The sequence below is a fragment of the Python bivittatus genome, unplaced genomic scaffold, assembly GCF_059951505.1.
Source record: "Python bivittatus isolate LINGU-HERP-01145 unplaced genomic scaffold, Pbiv_v1 ctg000350_np1212, whole genome shotgun sequence".
NCBI classification, from domain to species: Eukaryota; Metazoa; Chordata; class Lepidosauria; order Squamata; family Pythonidae; genus Python; species Python bivittatus.
In genome coordinates, this window is record NW_028277074.1 from 31,997,449 (window position 1) to 32,017,595 (window position 20,147).

Below are 20,147 nucleotides of genomic sequence, written 5' to 3' on the forward strand. Positions count from 1 at the left end.
TAATATGAAGGTGTAGAATAAGGCACTTATTACTGTCTATTAAACAAACACTGATTGCCTGATGATTCTCTGTGCCGGCTACTGGTCAGGAAAAACAAATGCTTATTGCTAGTTCCCTGAAAAACTACAGACATTCCAAATGACTAATCAAGCTCAGTTCCACAGCATTCATACATTCTTACTGAATGTCGTCAAAATAGCTTCAGAATTCTCCTCTGAAGACTTGGGCTGCAAAAACTGGTCCTCTGGATGTGCCTAGAAGTTTCTGAAAGCCTGTTTCTTCCCAGGGGGAAATCCACAGTCCTTTTGCCTGTTTCATGACTGCCAAACTAGAGATTCTTTTGTCTTGTATTCCTGGGAACCTGGCCCAGTTCACTGTGGATGAAATAGCTATTTGCAAACCACGATGCTGCCCACTAGACACTGGGGGACCCAGAGTCTATGGACAGCATCAAGGTTTGCAAATAGCAATTTCTTCAACTCTTTTTCCTTCAGAAATTGGTTTTCCTGCCTTCACAGTAGTATTCCTCATCATTGTACCATGTGTTGTTGTTGTTATTATTATTTATACTAATAGGTTCCTGCATGTCTATTACTTCCCTCAGCTGCTATCCTCTTGCGTTCAGTTTTCATTCATAACAACAATTCAGTTAGCTGACAGTACAATCTTGGAACTGAGCTGTTAATTGGCTTTTTATCCAGCCACTTCACTGGGCTTTGGGCCCACTAAGAGAACAAATATTTAAGAAGTCTTAATTTTCTGGGACAAGTTCTATTTGGCTGAAAATTTCAGGTTTTTGAACCACTGAATTTGTACTGAATGCTCACTGCAAAACTCTTCAACTGTACATTCCTCTCTCAGCACAGTTCTCCATCTCATATAATAGATGTTTTGTTTCTCACTATTGCCTCTACAGAATTTAAATAATTATTATATAATTATTATATTAGAGTACTATTTAAATGCTAATTATAAATGCTAAACACTTTAATTTTGCTAAAATGAAACTGAAATCACTGTATATTTATTAGATTCTTGAAGATACATATTTAATCCTAACCTAAATAAGTAGCAGGATGAACAACTAGAATAAGCACAGAAATGGAACTGAGATTAATGTAGCTTAATGTGTTTCATTCTAAAGAAAAATCAGAGGAGAAAGGGATGGTATTGTTAGTATAAGACAAATACATTGGTTTTAACACAAATCTATTAGGTCCTACTTTTCAGTTAGAGGAGTATAAAAATATGGAGTAGGAAACATTTGACCTTTATGGTGGCAAAATCTTTTGAATGAAAACAATTACCGAACATGTGAAATGCTGCACTTCTGCATTCTGTGAACTGCAGACAATTCTTATTAAAAAGCTGAACTGCAATTTTGTCAGTCTCAACACTTTCTGAAATAATGCGAACACAGATAGAGGATACACTGGAAAAGAATAATACAGTCTTTGATGTACCCCAGGACTTCAAAAATATTCCATTCTTAGAACATTCTGAAAGGGCATCCAGTAATAAGATCTTTAAAATCTGTTTAAGAAGATGCCAACTGTTGGGTTTTTAGTGAAGTGGACTTGTTTATTACTATACAAATTCCAAAATGTCAGCATACGGCAAAAGATTTAGCCACAGAAAATTATGCAGGAGTATGAAAAACATAGGACACACTTCCACTATCAGACCTTCGTCTTGCCTACAACAGTGAATAAATATTATGACTTCAAAAAAGGTACCACAGCTAAACTGATTTCATCATTTAGTTATTTATTTTAATTTAGTTAGCCTACTCAAGAATATTGTAATTGTAACTGTAATTGTAATTAAAAACAGGGAAAAAATGAAAAAATATAGCCCAAATTATTATGCAGCAAGAACAAATGTGTTTACCTATACCTACAATAATTTATCAGCTGTACTGGTCTAGTTATTTCTTATTTAAAGAATCTAAAGAACAATTCAAATATTTTATTTCAATTATAACTGATAACATATTAACATATTTTATTAATATGAAATGAGCATTATGTTTGATATGGACTTTGTGCGTGTGTGCACCTTCAAGTCAATTTGACTCCTGGAGACGGCCTGAACTACAGGTAGTCCTTGGATTACATCCATTCATTCAGCAACCATTCAAAGTTACAGTGGTACTGAAAAAATGGACCATGTGACCAGTCCCGAAGTTCCAGTAACTGCAGCACCCTGCGGTTATGTGATTGTGATCCAGGCACTCGAGCGCCCGGCTCACAATTATGACATCGCAGGGAGCTGTGGTCATGTGATCACCATTTGCAACCTTCCCTGCCAGCTTCCCACAAGCAAAGTCAACGGGGAAGCCAGCAGGGAAAGTTGCAATTCACTCCACTAAGTCGCTCCTGCCTGCAGCACCCCTGCCCCACCCATATGCAGCCTCCACTGTCCCTCCCAGGCCCTTCCCAGCCTCCCCCAACTCAGACGTGGCCTGCGCGGGACCTCCCAAGACCTCCCCTGCCTCCCTTAACTCACACATGGCCTGCACTGACCTCCCAAGACCTCCCCTGGCCTCCCTCGATTGGCCCACAGCCTACGCCAGGTCTCCCAAGGGACTGCCAGGATTACTAAGCAATATAGTCACATGACATCACACTTTATGACCTCATTGCTTAGCAACAACAATCCTGGTCACAATTGTCATTGTAACCCGAGGACTACCTGTAGTTCCTTCATTTTACTTGTTAAGATTTTTAGCAGTGGTTTACCACTGCCTTCTTCCTATGGCTATGAGAGAGTGATGGCCCAAAGTCACCCAGCTGACTTTGTGTCTAAGACAGGACTAGAACTCACCATCTTTTAGTTGCTAAACTGGTGTCTTAACCACTACACCAAACCAGCTCTTTTTGATATGTATTTACCCTACAAAAATATATCTAAATAATTCAAAATGAAATATGTATTTTTAATAATAATTTGAAAGAAATTAAGAAATAAGAAATATCCATTTTTTCCCCAGTAGTACCTGCCACATAATTCACAACATTATAGAATGGACAATCCATTCATAGCCCTATATTAATACCATTTCCACCTGTAATCAATATTTATCTTCATAATCATAATATCTGAAGTGTCCTTCATGTTATACATCATGTTAACTTCCTTTCTTTTATCTCCAGAGCACATTTTCAACAGTTCTGGAGCAATATACTAACAGTCAAATAATTTGCATAACACAAGCATCAGTGGAAGAACTATTTCAGTGACAAGTGGTTCTCTGGGAGACTATTAATATTCCCTTGGCTCAACTAAAGAATGTGACAAGGATGGATACGAAGGAACCATTTCATATCTCTTATACTTCAAAGCAGACTTGTGACAAATCATGCAGAAATATCAGCATTTCTCTTCAGAGTTCCCATGCTATAAGCAAACATGGCACAATCATCTTCCAAATGCAGAAAACATTCCACTGGGCTGTAAATCAATTTATCTTAAGTATTAATAAACAGAAACATCTTTATTCAATATATAACTGAAATGATGGCTGGTTTTACCAAGACTGTGCTTACTGTTCAGTCTTTCAGTCACTTCCAAGTCTTCATGATCCTATGGACACTGTTCTACCACTTAGTAATTGCTTCTTACATTCTTATAAACTTATGCTCATATTATCAATACTGATAATATCTACCTTTTAGTCTTTAGTCTTCTTTTAGTCTATTTTCAATTCCCTTTTATTTTTTCTAAGATCAGGGTCTTCTCCATAACTTTTGTCTTCACATTTTCCATCCAAAATGCCTAAGCTTTAGTGTTATTATTAGTACCTCCAGTGAGCAGTTTGATTTTATCCATAAGTCATAAATCATCACTTACAAATCACAATGGCTGGGTTCATACAACATATTTAGTCAAAATCAAATAAAGAGAGTATGGCTTATAATAATGTGGTTTATTTGGGTTTAGTGTAATTAGTGACCCCAGCCATTGTGATATGTAAATGACGGGTTACTGTTTAGATATACAACAGTCATACAACATCTAAAACCCATTACAACAAACTATGATTAAAAAACTATGGCTTGGATTACTATGTAAATCCAGTCAATGTATCTTGTATATGGTAATATTCATTGATCTTTGTGATTACTTAACTAACTTTCACTATGATCTACTGAGACTCAGATTATTCAAGAAAATATATCAGCAATAGATTCAGGACAGAAAAAAGAAACAGCTTGTCACAAAATCCATAATAAGTCTATCACTGGTTCATGCTGTGATAGTATAGAAGTGTGGTTCCACTAGTCAAGAGACTAATATGACTCACCTAAATGTCCTATTTTGGAACTTCGAACGTTTAGTTGGCCACTATGATGAAGAGAATGATGGATTAGATGGGTACTTAGTCTGATTCAGAAGGATTCTTCTAATGTTCCTAATTCATCTTAAGTGTCATGGTAAAAGCTATTGCAAAGTTATTAGATTTAGAAATGAAGTAATTACATGCCCTTTGGTTCCTTCATCTGTTGACTCCCTTCCTGTTCACAATGCACAGCCTTACTTTTCCAGTAGGGTATCGTTTAGTATGTTAAGTTGCTGGGCCATTCATGGCTTCTCTTTGGCTTTTTCAACTACATGTTGGATCACTGCTAACAATACCAAAGGGTATGGTTCAAATTGAAAATGGCATTTCCTATAAGACAGGATAACGAATATTGCACCATAATGCTGCAGAATGTTACATCCTAAAGGCTGATCTATAGCCACCTTTTTTCCTCAAGTCCTTGCTTTTAACCCACACCCATTTCCTCTAACCTACCTAGCTTTAACCTACCCAACATTCATATTTATTTCCCACATAGTACACTACCTGTTCTGTCATTAAGTACAGGTAGTCCTTGCTTACTGACCACTTGTTCAGCAACCATTCGAAGTTATGATGGTGCTGAAGGAGACTGATGACCAGTCCTCAAAGATGCAGCCATCACAGCATCCCTGCGGTCATGTGATCGCAATTCAAGCACTTGGCAACCAGCACACATATACAACGGTCACAGCATCCCGCAGTCACGTGATCACCATTTGCAACCTTCACAGCCAGCTTCCAGCAAGCAAAGTCAATGGGGAAGCAGCAGGAAGCTGCAAGTCACAGTCACATGTCGTTGCATTTAATGACCCACAGTGGTTCACTTAATGACCACAGCCGGAACTGACATTGTAAATCGGCATGGTCACATGATCTTTCACTTAACAACTGTGCCACTTAGCAATGGAGTTGCCAGTCCCAAAGGGATTAACTTTTAATTTTGATTCTTTATTGGCTACTATGTTTCCCTCAAATCTCCCCAATCTATTGTTCTTGTTACACCTACTGCTTGCCAGTCCTTCAAATACTTTGCCTATAAGCTCCTTGACCCTTAGCATCATACCTCTTGATGGTTTCGAAGTTCTAAGAACATTATTCTTATATAGTACCAATGTCTATCATCCCATTAACTCTTAACCAAATTTCATCACAATTCAGATTAGAATATCAAGGTGAATAAATTTATTATAGCTGCAATTCTTCTGTCAGCATTTCAGCTTTCCGAATTACCAGTTATATCAAACATTTATTAGATCTGACCAATTTCATAAGTCTATAGATAGTCTCTGCTTGACGCCTGACTACATGGACATATTCATGCTGCTTTTTGGCAACCATACAGAAGTGGCTTACCACTGCCTTCTTTCAGGAAATTTTGTTGAACTTCTGAGAACTTCTCAGCAGAGTCTACAGCCATGGGATTTCCTGGTAGTCTCATCAAAGTACAAACCAGCTTGCTTAGTTTTAAGATAAGCCAAGGTCAACTTAAGCTAGTACACATGTGAGCATCATCATCTTGAAGTTTAAAGAAAAGTTCTTCATTTTGCATACAATGAAGTCTACTTATCATATTGCTATTTGGACATGGACTGACATGCTTAAAGAGAAGAATTACTCTTTAAACCAAGAGTATGCTTTTAATATATTTGAATATTTTCCCTTCAGTCATACATAATACCATTTCAGTATTACAGTAGTCATTTTGATCCCTACCTAATATTCCTATGACAAATCCTATGTATATGCTACAGATTATTTCATTTTATATTTTAAAATATATTTGTATACTTTATATATGTTTTAAAATATATTTTAAACTTTATATATGTTTTTATTTGATGTATTTAATTTTCAAACATATTATCAAGGCTATCAATCTGTTTTGTTGGTCTTGTTTTGCTCTGATATATTACCAACAATAGGTCAATGCAACTGTAAACTAGAAGAAAGATGGCACAAAATGGCAACTTGAGCATTTATATCAGTGTGGGTTACACATTACATGGCAGTATATCAGGTTTCAGTGAATGGAATTAGCTAGAGGTCCAAACTACTAGATGACATTTATCTTGGTCATTTGAGAGGTCAGGTTACAAAAGCCCATGTTTCTAAAGACACTTTCTACTATATCTTATTTGCAAAGCCTAGACAAATTGTCACTAATTGTTCTACAGAAGTAACATCAGGATAGTTTACTGCAGTTGCTTGCTTTATACAGGATGCGAATTGCAGAACATTTGTAATTTGACCTATATGGACCCATTTCAATCTGGCTTCAGACCAGGGTACAGTACAGAGACAGCATTGGTCTTGTTTGCTGATGACCTTTGGCAGAGATAGGATGGGAGTGGTGCATCCATCCTAGTGCTTCTTGATCTTTCAGTGGCTTTTGATACTGTCAACCACAGTATCCTTCTGTACCAGGTTAGGAGGCACTGTGCTCCAGTGGTTATCTCCTTCCTTAGTGGTTGGTTCCATTCATTGTTGATCGTGGAGGGGGAGAGACTGCATCCACAGCCCCTCACATGTGGGGTGCCTCAGGGCTCAATGCTCCCTCCTATCCTGTTCAACATCTACATGAAACCACTGGGTGAGGTCATCCCCCAGTTCAGGGTGCTGATGATACCCAGCTCTACATCTCAACCCCAAGTGCCACAGGTGAAGCTGTCGGTGTATTGACCCAGGATCTGGACGTTGTTCAGATCTGGATGAGGCAGAACAGACTTCGTCTCAATCCTAACAAGACTGAGTGGCTGTGGTTGTTTGGACCTCCAGAGTCAGGGATGTTACCATCCTTAGTCTTGGATGGGGCTGCACTGTTGTGGCCCCCACCCTCTGGAACAGCATCCCCCCAAAGATAAGGATGGTAGCCTCTCTCCTAGGGTTCTGGAAAGCTTTGGAAACTCAGCTTTGGTCCCAGGCCTGGGGTTGATGTTCATTATTTCTTTAAGGCCCCTGCTTTGTTTTCTTGATTTTGTTGTTGATTAGAGCATTTTAGTCTGATTTAATGTTTTTAGCTGTTTTTATGGGCTTTTTTAGTTTTGAACACTGTCCAGAGTCCACTGGAGTTGGGCAGCCAATAAATTTAAATAAATAATAATAATAATTCCAGATAACTATTGCAGGCTTATTATTGTTCTCTTTGGACTCTTTTAGTATACTTTTTAAACAGTGATGATACAAAAGGTCTTATGCAGACATTTCAGACAGAAAATGATTATCATCTGGGATATTTGATAAAACAGCCTTTAACAGTCAAAATAAAAATAGTCCAAATCATGGGTGTACATGTTTTGCTTTGGAATAATTTGTAAGATATGGTTTGGGCCTCACAACTACAAGCCCTGTAACTCTTCCCTATTCATTAAAGCAACCCAACTTTTTTCAAGCTTCCACACAACTTGAGAAAGAAATGATGCAGCTTTAAAGTGTGCACTCATTAATGTTAATGCAATTATTGAAGTAGTAATATTTTTTTTTAATTTGCATGTGTGTGTGTGTGTGTGTGTGTGTGTGCACAAAGCCAGCTGGGTGACCTTGGGCCAGTCACTTTCTCCCAGCCCTAGAAAGGAGACAATGGCAAACCACTTCTGAAAAACCTTGCCAAGAAAACTGCAGGGACTTGTCCAGTATTGCCTGCTTCCTAGGGCTGAGAGAGAGAGCCCAAGGTCACCAGTTGGCTTTATGCTTAAGGTGGGGCTAGAACTCACAGTCTCCCAGTTTCTTGCTTGGTGTCTTCACCACCACACCAAACTGGCTCTCAAATCCTCCTTACTAAAGTATAACAGACCCTGTTATTTGTATGCCAAGTTAAAAAATACTTATTTGTTCAGGCATTTATAACTGTTATATAGATGTATTTAGCTGATTTTTTTTATTTGTATGTCTTTGATTTCTTTTTTACTATGAGGCTTTATAGTATTGTATTCTGGTGCATGAAAGTTTATTCTCCAATATCCTAAAATAATAAATTTTAAAATATTTTAATAAATTATTTTAGTTTAAAATATTTTACTAAATAAATAAGAAAATATACTGAACTCTTGGTGATCCCTTTGTGAAAACACGATGCAGTATCATACTAATGCCAATCAATATTTTGCCAATCAATATATTTTTATAAATATTAACATTTACCTAAACAAAAAATGTAAGCATTGATTTAAGAAAGTAAAAATTCTCCAATCTAAAAGTGAAGCCCTCATCAAATTGTCAACCTTATGATTTTTTTCTTGAACTTAAACCTTTCTGCATTCAGTATGACTTGATTCCAAATGTGCATTTCCATGCTTCATGTTATCTTTAATATGTTTTTTTATTTGTCTTCAAATAAGAAATACAGTATTTCTTTTGCTATGGCAACCCAGCTAGATATCAATAAATATAGGTTGTGTTATATTCAAACATGTTATTTTAGCTAAAAAAAATGGTACTTATGATTTAATAGCTGCCCAGAAACAAATTATTTATTAGCGCGCAGCATTAATATATTAGGAACATACAAATATATACAGGAAAGAAATGTAGGCCTCAAAAAATACCAAAAAAAAGATTTTTTTTTTTAACGTTCATAGAATTGGAAGGGGCCATTTAAGCCATCAAGTCCAATCCACTGCTCAGTATAGAAATCGTAATTCAAGCATCCCTGACAACTAATGTAGCTTTTCCTTAATACATCCAGTTCCATGTTCTGGGAAGCTGATTCTATATTAGAACTGCCAGAAATATTTTTATAATATTCAGTTAGAATCTGCCTTCCTGAAATTTAAATCCATTATGTCATATCCTGCACTGTGGAATGGTGAAGAATAGATCTTTACCTTCCTGTATGTAACATCTTTTCAAATATTTTAAAAATGCTATCATGTACCCTTCATTCTTTATACTGAAAGCTAAACAGTTTGAATTTTTTCATTTTCTCTTCACAGGACCATTTCTAATATCACAATCATTACTGGCTTTCTCTGACCCTGTTTCAATTTGTCCGAATTCTTCTTTTAAAATGTTCAGACTTTTTCATTTAATTATTTATAGGCTGCCCACTCCACGTGGACTCCACACAATTTCTACTCATCATTCTCCATAGAAACAAAAAACAATCCAAACTAAGCTAAATAATGAAGCAGTCTATGAACCATCAGCAACCAGAGTCTTGGAGAACATGAATTATGGATCCCAACACATACTATACTATGCATTTGATGCTTAATACTAAAAACCAAGACCCTGTCTCCGTTCAATTTCATTCTTTTGATGAACCCAGAGCAGGCAAATCATTCTGAGATTTGTTTTGTCCATAGTGCAGCCAACCCTAAATGGATTGAAAGGACTTATGGAATGCAATGTTTTGTTTTGAGTTTAAAACAAGATTTAAACATGTTTCAATGCTTAAATATTTTTCTATCAGTCTGAAACTTCAATCTGCTCTTCATAGAGAACACATACTTTTTATGAAGTCTGAACCGAAACAGGAGTTGAATAGTTCTGCACTTTCGTTGTTACCTATTAACATTTTGCATTCTTCACTGAGAAGCTGGTATACTGAGTTTTTTCTTTTCCATTTATTTTAACAATACCAAAAAAGCCCTTTTTTAAATTCTTAGTATCCTACAATAACCTCATTTATTCTGAGTTTTTGCTTTCCTGCTACAAGCTCTAAAGTTCTGGGCTACCTGTCTGTACTTTTTCTTTGTGACCTAGCCCTCTTTTAATTTCATTTATGTATCCTTTTTTCCCCAAATTTTTCACTAAGCCTTTTGTGTAGCCACATTGGCTTTTTATTCCCTCTTCCATTTTTTTTCAATGTAATAGTCTGAAATGAGAGCTCCAACTTTTCCCATTTGCTTCTCCTTCATCAGATCTTACTTATCACCAAATTATTTAAAATGTGCTTTTTCAAAATCAAAGGCACTTGTTTTATTATGCTCAGTTTTACTTTTCCGTACCTGAGAGTTAAGAATTCCAGATTATGTGGCACTTTCCCCCAATGTTTCTCTAGTTCTATTTCCTCAATTAAGTCTTCCTACTGACTAGACAGCTGACTACTGTGCCTTTCTCCACCCTCTGAAGGAGGAAGTTTTCATCAAGACAAGTCAGGAATTTCCTAGAAAGATCACACTTGGCAGAGTTTGCCTTTCAACAAATGTTGGGATAATTATAGTTCAGTACCAGTACAATTTTTTGTAGAAAATCCTGCCATTTGCTTTTGTAAGGCATCGTATTCATCACCTTTTACTTTTACTCAGCTACTTTCTACAGCAATGCCAAGTTCATACTTTCTGATTTCTGAGCAGGAGTGAATATTTTTAAGATTCAGTGCAACTATTCCACCTTTTCTATTCCTTATAATCGTTTCAAACAAATTGTATCTTTCAGTTACTATATTGTATTCATAGTAACCATTCCACCAGATCTATTTTATAAAGTCTTATTTGCCATTCTGTGTTAAGAACTCAAGCTCATATTATTTCCCATAAGCTGAACATTAATGTATAGACAATGTTCTTTTCTTTCAGCAGTTGAAGAAGTCCGATTTCAGCAGCACTGCATTTTCTGCAGAACCCTGAGATTGTTCTTTCAGAGTTTTTGTTTCAAAACTTTTCACAAGTTCATTTGAAATCTATCTGAATCAACCTTAACAAGTTTTGGCCAAATGCATATATCCTTGAACATCTTGCGTCAGCAATCCATTATCTAGATAACTCATAGTATGGTTCTAGAAACCAAACCTCTCCTGTTGACCCCTTTCCATAATTGGTCACTGGTTTATAATATTCTTACTTCCCTTTCCAGTCCCCTTCCATCAAGAATGAATGAGAATATCATCTGAGCTGTCCTGTGACATTTTTGAAGACTACAGATTTTATCATATGGTGCAACTACTCCATATTTTCTATAATTTTTTATTTGTGAATAATCTGTATCCTCTGTTATATTCCATTCATGTCATCCCACCAGGTTTTCATTATGCCTATTAAATCATTTTTGCCTTCCTTTACTAAAAGTTAAAGTTTGTGTAGAAATATAATTACTTTTAAAAGGATGCAATGGACTATGTTATGCATTCAAAGGATTCAATAGGGAGAAATCCCAGAATTTAACTGTAAAAAAACCCCAAAACTTTATTTCAAAATATAGTTGCCTTTCAATTAAATACTAGCTGAACATTATATAGATGCCTTTCAACTACATACTAGCTGACATTTCTTGAATCCCAACAGAAATGATTCAACCACAATTAAAACAGAATATGACAGAAAGATGTGTAACAAGAAAAAAAAATCACTGATTCTATCCACTGCCTTGAAACAAAGTATGTTTGAAAGAACTATCAAAATAAAAATCCAGGAAATCTCTTAAAAACTCAGAGAATGAGGTAGAAAAATGTAGAAAAAAAACTTGTTTTCCTCAGAAGATTTTTAGGAAATTGGAAAACAGATTTCAACACAGCATTACTTAAGAACCTGCATAAACAAACTACAATTTAGAACTGGTTCTCCGCTTACATTTTCCATCTGTTTAGTGATAAGCTATACATGGTTGTAAATTCACTCGTCTCAGTGGTATATTAGCATTTTGAGCTCCACCAAAGTCTCCCAATTATGCAAATCCAAACATTATAGCAAACCACAATTAGTATAAAGGAAACCACAGGTAGTACAAAAGGTGATTTTCAAATCAATTTCACTTTTTATATTAGACAAAACTCATTTTGCCTTTAGAGATCATGTCTTAGCATTACTTCATTTACTGATACATTTCAGAAGTATTTGTAACATTAAAAATACAATTTGCAGTTTTAGTAAAATACTTATAATCCTCAAACCTATTTTATTTTTTTAATCACAAAATATAACTTCAGCTACTAATCTAGGTTTTCTAATTACTTCATGTGAAATATTAATATGACAGTTATAGCATACCTTTTTTCATGAATTCAATACTGAAGAACAAAAGAACAGAATATTAAGATATATATCTAACTAGTTTCATTCCATTGATGGAATACTGCTCAATACAACTGAGATTTTCATAATTAGACTCTTCAGGACACAAATTTGGGTGATTCTACCTCCTTTCTGCAGCCTCCATGTCACATAATTGGATAGAGAAAGATTTATCTTCTTTCTGGTACAAAAGTGGGTCATAGTGGCTAGTGAAAACGAAATTGGACATAGTGAGCTAGTTTGTTTATTGAAAATGCTGGAGGTTAAACTCATACACACACTAAGAAATGCAATTATATATTTCCCTCCATGTAATTTATCAATGGTAGTGGGAGCTTGCAATACAAAGCAAACAAACTTTTCTGAAGATTTCAGGGAGGAGGAACTAATACAGGACTGTAAAAAAATTCATGGGTTTACTAGTACACCTCTAGATGATTTGCAGTAAAGTAACAAGGATTCTCAGTTGCTCAATAACAACAACTGAAATGTTTTCCTACTTCTTTTAGATTAGGCTATTAGATCTCTGAGATTAGATATACATCTGTACTAGTATTTGGCAATCATTAAAGTATAAGAGGCATTGGATGCGTTAGATAGGTAAACCTATCCTCAAAACCATTGATTTGTACTTAGGTCTGTTCCAGGGTTTTCTTGATAAGAACGATTATTGAGATTCATTTGAATCTATCTTCAAATCAATTTGTGGAATGATGGATTTGATTATTTTTGGCCTACACCATGAACTAGACAATGCTCAGTTTGTTTGATTCTATACAGCCTCTCCATTAATTCCAGTGTCATTAACCAAAGTATTCTTTGTGCCACTCAGATGGAACTTAATCTGGAGGCATAATTTTACAATTGCTCTGGTCTTTTTGGAAAGGTGATTTCAAAAGGCAGTGATTCAAGACCTTAGTTCAGAATTTCATCTTGTTTTGTCATGATGTCTAATGTATACATGAAGCCACTGCCATTTGCTCCAATCAGTATGGTGATGTTACCATTTCATATCTCTTTCCAAGTCCTTTGATTCTAAATGTATAGAAATCGTTCCGTGTCAGCTAGCACCAGATATTAATAATGGATTGTGTGAGGTTGGTTTAAACTAAATTCAAAAAGCCAAACATGTTTATTTAGAAGGCAGATCTGGGACTGGAATTCAACTGATGCTTGTCAGATTGCACATCAAGTCTCAGACATTCCAATGCTGGAATCAGCCCTGAACTGAAGATCAGAAAGAATGCAAAGAAACATTTTTTAAAAATTTAAATAGGTTTTTGCTTGCTTGAAAGTGTTGTTTGCAGTTGTTAATGCACTTTTTTATTTATTTAAACATTTGCAATCCATATCCATAAGAAAATCTCAAAACCGTATTTTAAAAAATCCTGTTGGCCATCTTTAGTACTATTTATCTGTACATGGGCAAAATGTGATTTTAATTAATTAACACATGTGTAATGTAATGTGTACTGTGTAAACAGTAGAGTTCACAACTCTATCTAAAAACGAAACAAAATCATCCAACATTTGAATAAAGTAAAATAAATAAAATCAAAGGCCATCCAGACTGGTCTGCTTTGGAATTATTGAGGAATCTAAGGATTAATCTTTTTGTATTGGATTCCCAATTATTTCCAAGGCTCTTGAAAGCTTAGGACCATTGTCAGAATAAGCCTTAGAGGATCAGATGTGACAGTAGAATGTGCCACAATATAATACTGTGCGCTTTGGGGTTTATGTAATATATTTTAAAATACTAAGCTGTCTTAAAAACGCTCTTTCTACACAGTCCTTATAAGAACCCAAACTGTCACATTTTGTAAAGGCAAACTTTTGATGTTCTAATACCAAATTTATTTATTTATGTAAAAAGTTTATATACCCATCTGAACCTAGGGAATGTTATAAAACTATACAGTCAAGAAATTACAAAGCTGCATAGTGTGTGACTGTATAACTGTTTATATCAATGGTATATCCAGACTTAGGTTTTGAAGCCAACAGTAAAATTTGTAATGAATAGGTCTGCAGGATGGAAACACTCTCATTCATTCTGTCTTCTAACTGAAACAGCAGGCATAGCCTATTCAGCCAAATAATTTACTAAGACAAAAGCTAGTATAGTTCTGTAGAATAAGATTTATTGTCAGGAAAATACTCTCAACTGAAATGTTTCCAGGATGTTGTGAATCTTTTCAGATTAACCTTTCCAATATCTAACCTATGATGAGATTTGGTTATTTTCCCTTCTGAGCTACATTCAACAAAACAAAGAAAGTAACATTTGTGTGAATACTTATTTAAATATTTTATAGTGCTACCTCAGAATAAAAATGAAATATATATGTATGTATGTATGTATGTATGTATGTGTATGAGTCTGTGTATGTATATGTATATGTATATACAGTGGGTTACAGAAGAGAGATATTCATTACAATGCCACTCATCTGGAATAAATCTCAAATTCAGCGGACTTTACTTCTAAGTAGAAATAATCATATTACTTAGGATTGTGGGAGGGAGGTGTTGCTACCTAGGAAGCAAACATTATTATTACTGTCAAACGACGTAAAACATACAGCAGAGACTTAAAATATTAGAAGAGTTGCATTCTTTAAGAAAACACATAAGAAACGTGGCATTAATTTCATTTACTCTTTCTCTACAGATTCATACAAGTGAAATTTAGCTTAACTAAGTATTTAATTAAAATCTGTAATAATTCCCTTCATACATCTAATAATCAATGACATTATTTGCAGCAATAATGCTTATTTAGCTAAATAAGAAGCTTTAGCTATATTTTTTATAAAAACATTGACATAGACAAAATCTAGTGAACACAATGAAATTAACAACATACAATATTTCCAAGCAAGTTATTACCATTGAAAGCTCATTTGTGGAAATGAATTCAGTACTGAAACTACTGTTATCTTTTCTGTTCATGTCAACAATGTAAATTATGCAAAGAGAAATCCAGATCATCCCTTTTATTTTGAAAGCACTGTTTACAAACCCATATTATGAGTTCTGAAGCAAATCTTCAACTACATCAACTTCCCAGAAACATGCAAACTTTTAGGGGACATTTCCTCTCTGTAGCACAACTTAAGGATTGCTACTTGAAGACAACATGGAAGCAAGTTGCCTTTATCCATCAGAGGCCGAAACTGATCTATTTTAAGCACCTTTCAAATACTAATGGTCTTCCCCAGCCATTAACTTTCCCCTAACATTTATTTTGTTTTTATTCTAGATCTTAGCCTGAAATGTTTTTGCATTTTGTAAAGCCTCACAGTACCTTCCATCTAAGGTATTTGGCAGGTATAATTTAATACTCAGTAATTCATTTCATAACCAAGCATTGGTTTCCAATGCTTCCCTTTTCTACAAAATAGAAGTGCCTTGTTATGAAACTCACATAGGATGAAACTGGTCTTGACTAACCACACACCCGCACACCCTTGCATGCACACGTGCAGAGGCACAAAGCAGTATAATAATTATTAAATCTTAAAGTCTTTAGAAAACATCTGAAAAATGAAAGCATTTTTAAAAATGAAAAATTGAAACATTTTAAAAAATGAAATTAAAAAATGAAAGCTAAACCATTGCTATATTTAACCAAATATATCTTTAGAAAATTGTGAATGGCATAAATTTGGCACTTCTTTTTTTTATAAAACATCTAAAACATCCACTTCAGAAATATAAATTAAGTTTCCTTTCTTGGTTACATCATGCAAAGGATAAATATAAGCAAATTCACAAGAAGGAAGTATTGCAATCCAACTAATTTAACTTTTAAACTAAAAACTAAACAGAATGTGTGTGTGTGTGTGTTTCAAAACAGAAAATTAAAATATTTTTCCTACATAGTATAATATAAATGTAATTTAATGATTATTCTCACAAAGAGGTTATGATTTTATTTTCCAATATAGCACAACTAATTGCTATATAAATTTTAATATTATGCAAGATTTTAAAAAGTTACCATAATAAGAAATCTTAATAATAATTAAGCATTTTGATCTCAGTATGCCAAACATACTCATATAGGGCCACACTTGGTCAGGAATAATTCTAACTGGGAATCATTTTCAGAGAAAATATGTTTCGTATCAGATTATCTAATTTCTAAAACAAACATTCATCATTAAAAGCTGCTAGCTGAAACAAGCTTAATTACTTTGAAAGGAGTTCAATCCTACTAATGTTCTGAAATCACTGCTCACAAAAGCAAGCATCAGAAAGAAGAAGAAAAAGCAAATGTATTACTCTCCATAGCTACTAATAACTTAGTCATTTTCCCATTCTCCCAATTTGTTTGTGTGTGTGTGTGTGTGTGTGTGGGTGTCTGTCTTTCAGTCAGGCTGAGTCCAAGCAGTCTTCCTGGCAACATTTTTGGAACTGGTTTGCCATCTTCCTCCTTTCTAGGGCTGACAAGGAAATGACTGTTCCAGTCATCCAGCAGGCTTTATGCCTAAGGCAGGACTAGAACTCAACGGTTTCCAAGTTTCTAGACTGGTGTCTTTAACCACTACATCAAACTGGCTCTCATATATTAATAAACAATTATAATAAATATAATTGTTATATTTTAATATAACAATATCTGCTGCTACAGTTACAAAGCAATCATATTAGCTGTGTTTAATAAGGCTTACACATTAAACATGAACAAATATACTTTTCAGTTGTTTCACTGAAGTAGTAACTAAATGCTAGAAAGCGATGGAATCACACTTTCCTAATTTCATCAGGAATGTCAAAAAAAGCAAAAATGTGGGCTGATTATCTATACAGTTACTACCCTCATTAACAAGGGTTGCAGTGGCCTGTGATCAATGCTTCAATTATTAAAAAGCCATGCTGATTGCAGTTGGCTGATCGGCTTCTGGTGAATGTAATAAAAGAAAAACAGAAAAGAATGGAATTAATGTGGCAAGTTTTAGAAATTCAAGATAAAGAAAATTGACTGATACAGATGTTAAAAGAAAGAGCATGCCGCTAGAAAAAAATGGAGGAATGTCAGCTGGGATAAGGGAGTTAAAACAGAAAGACAGGACAGTTGCTGAGATTGAGCATAGTAGCTGCCCAGCTGTTGCTTTACAAGTAGAATGAAATGACAGCCTGGCACCTTCTCAAACTACAGGTGCATCAACAGTATGACCGGCTTCAAAGGAAAACAAGTAGCATATTCAAGAGTAGCAACATAAATCATCCCATGTAGGATTATAATGGATACCATGCAGATTGTCACTTATTGCAGAATATTCCATCGATTCATGGGAACAAACCTAGAGAAACTAACACCACACTGCACTCCTTTACGTTGACACTGTCCACCTGCCTCCAAGGTCTGTGATGCCACTAGGCTTCCGGCCCAATGCTCTTCCCATCCACGACGTTCCAGAACATTTGTTCAGGTTTTCACAACCATGCAGGTTGTGGTTTCAGCTTCTTGCTAGGTCATGCTGACACTAGATTTACTGTTCCCCAAACAGGTTGACATGATGACATCCTGCCATTCCAGCCCCTCTCCACAAGAGGCACTGCTGTGTCTTGGCACCTGCTCTCTATTATCTCCCTTGTAGTCCTCCTCCTCCACCCCACCCCAAGGGTTGTTTTAGCGTTCTGCAATTTGGTTCAGCCTACTGGCCTTATGGATTGGCCCTTCTCCCTTGGCTTACATTGCCCCATCAATTGTAAGACCCGTTACAAATATTCCAACGATTATTTCTTCTCTTTCTTTAGAACGAAGCACTGCATTCTCATCCAACCCCATTGTTTCTGAAGGCTGTTTTACAGAATTTGACTACGCCTTCATGAAAAGTTTGAACGAAGCAGCCAATTTGATTGCCAGATCACTGTCTAACAAGGCGCGGCAACGGCAGAGAATGGGGGTGGGGGGGAGGTGGCGGGGGGGGGGACCTATATTGTGCTCCTGAATAAAATAAGGGGCAGAAGAAGAGAGGGCAGAAGCGAAACCTTAAGCCTTGGATGTAATAAAAACTTGATGTCCACACAGCCTGCCCTCTGAACCGGGCAACCTGAACGCGCGAGAGTAGCTGGAGGGGCTCCGTTCCTCTTCTCGTGACGACAGTGAAGGAGCACCTGCCAATCTGTCGGTGGCGCCCAAAGGGACGGAGGGATCCTTACTAAGCAAAACAAAATGCAATGCATTTCACCAAGCAGAGCGCTTGCCTCCAGCCTGGCTCCTGCCTCAAATCTAACGCTGAGAAACCCCGCGAGGAGTTGCTCCGCACGCTGCAACCCGCTTGTTGTCCAGCGTTCAACTCTCTCACGACCGAACGATACCAAACACGTAACAGGCGTGGGGAGGAAAAATAATAATTAGAAGAAAAAGAATAGTAACAGCAAACAATAACTACAAGCCGCGCTCTCAGCAACAGGCGAAACAGCCGCCCCCACCGTCTAGGCTCTCTCTTTACCTTTCATCCAGTCCACCACTTGATTCGGCGTCCATTTACTGACAGGTTCCATAATGAGCGCCATGAGGGGAAAACTTTACGAGAAGTGCCCCTTCTCAGGGACCGCGGAAAGGACAAGGGAAGCGAGGCAGGGTCCAGGTGGGCTCGAAGGGGCGGTGGGCGTTGAATTCAGCTCCCGCCGTTTACAAGACGAAGCGGCGTCCGTGAGAGGCTCCTCCAAACAGCAGCCCTCTTCTCCGGGCTCCTCTTCTCTGCCTGCCACCGTGGGCGCGCGGCGCGCGTGTATGAGTGTGTGCCTCTGGAGCGTTCCGTTCCTGTTGGTGCTTCAGCGGGAGCCGGAGAAAGCGGCTGCTGCACGCTCCGACGCCTCCAGCCTGCCGCGCCCCCGCCCGCGACCTGCAGCTCCAGGATGCTCGAAATGTGTCCCGGCGCTCCTCCGACCCCGGCCGTGGGCGCTGAGGGCTCGCGAGGCTCAGCCACCCCGCGGCGCAGCCCGCTCGCGCCCGGCTCGCTTCGCGCCCTCTTCTCCCTGCACTGAGCGCCCCCCGGGCTGTCCCCTCGCCAGCTTTCCCTCCGGAGCTCCACGCTTGTCGCACGCTCTCCGGCCCGCTCCCCCTCTACAGCCCCCACCTTTCCCCCACTGGCGGAAATGACGAGGATTGGAGCCGAAAATATCTGAAGTCAAGCAGCCCCCTGTGCTCCTTGGGGAGGGGGTCGCCTGTGTGATGTGCAAGCAGCCTTTCAGAGGGAGGCATCGCTAGAAAAGCGCCCCTCTCCCGTCGCCGCGGAGAGAGAGAAATGCTGCCCTCGCCTCCCTGCCCGTAATTGGGGGGGGGGAGAGGGGGAAGGATGCCCGAATGAGCGAAAGCTTCTGATCAAAAGCAGTTGAGAAGCGGTGGCGGTAGGTACAGCACCTGTTTCGTTACATTTGACGGAGCGAGGCGCCTACTTATCCCCAGCTTTTCCTGACTTTACTGCTCCGCTGGGGAGAAAGGAGGAGGGGATCAGCGGGCTTTTGCATTGCCAAGGAGAAGGAAGTCGGCCGGCGGGTTGGGGATCGCGGTCCTTTTAAACTTGTCACTAAGGATACTCTGTGTGTGTGTGTGTGTGTATTCTGTTTCAGTTTAGATTCTCGAACGGAGGTGTTCTGGACAAACGGAACTTGAAAGAGTCAGTTGCCTTTCCATGCTCAGCATGGCTGAGACTTAAACAATAAATGGTGTCTTTCAATGGCTCTGATGCGAGGAGCCATATTGAGAACTCCTTTTCAGGAGACTAGTGTCTTTGGGGCAGACCCTACTGCTAAAATCCAACAGTAAATGTTCCAGCTGATGCTATATAGAATCACCAAATGCTTAAAAGTCTGTAGATTTCATTACATGCTAAAT

At 37.5% G+C, this 20,147-nt stretch overlaps 1 protein-coding gene across 2 annotated transcripts in view; it reads right to left on the bottom strand.

Moving 5' to 3' along the window:
* Positions 1 to 19,346, bottom strand: part of CNKSR2 (connector enhancer of kinase suppressor of Ras 2) — a 167,339-nt gene extending 147,993 nt beyond the window's left edge. For both annotated transcript variants that reach the window (XM_088144838.1, XM_088144839.1), the window contains exon 1: positions 18,760 to 19,346. In XM_088144838.1, coding sequence (XP_088000964.1) covers positions 18,760 to 18,823 — 64 coding nt within the window. In that variant the 5' untranslated portion in view covers positions 18,824 to 19,346. The remainder of the gene's footprint in view (positions 1 to 18,759) is intronic.
* Positions 19,347 to 20,147: the final 801 nt, after the last annotated feature.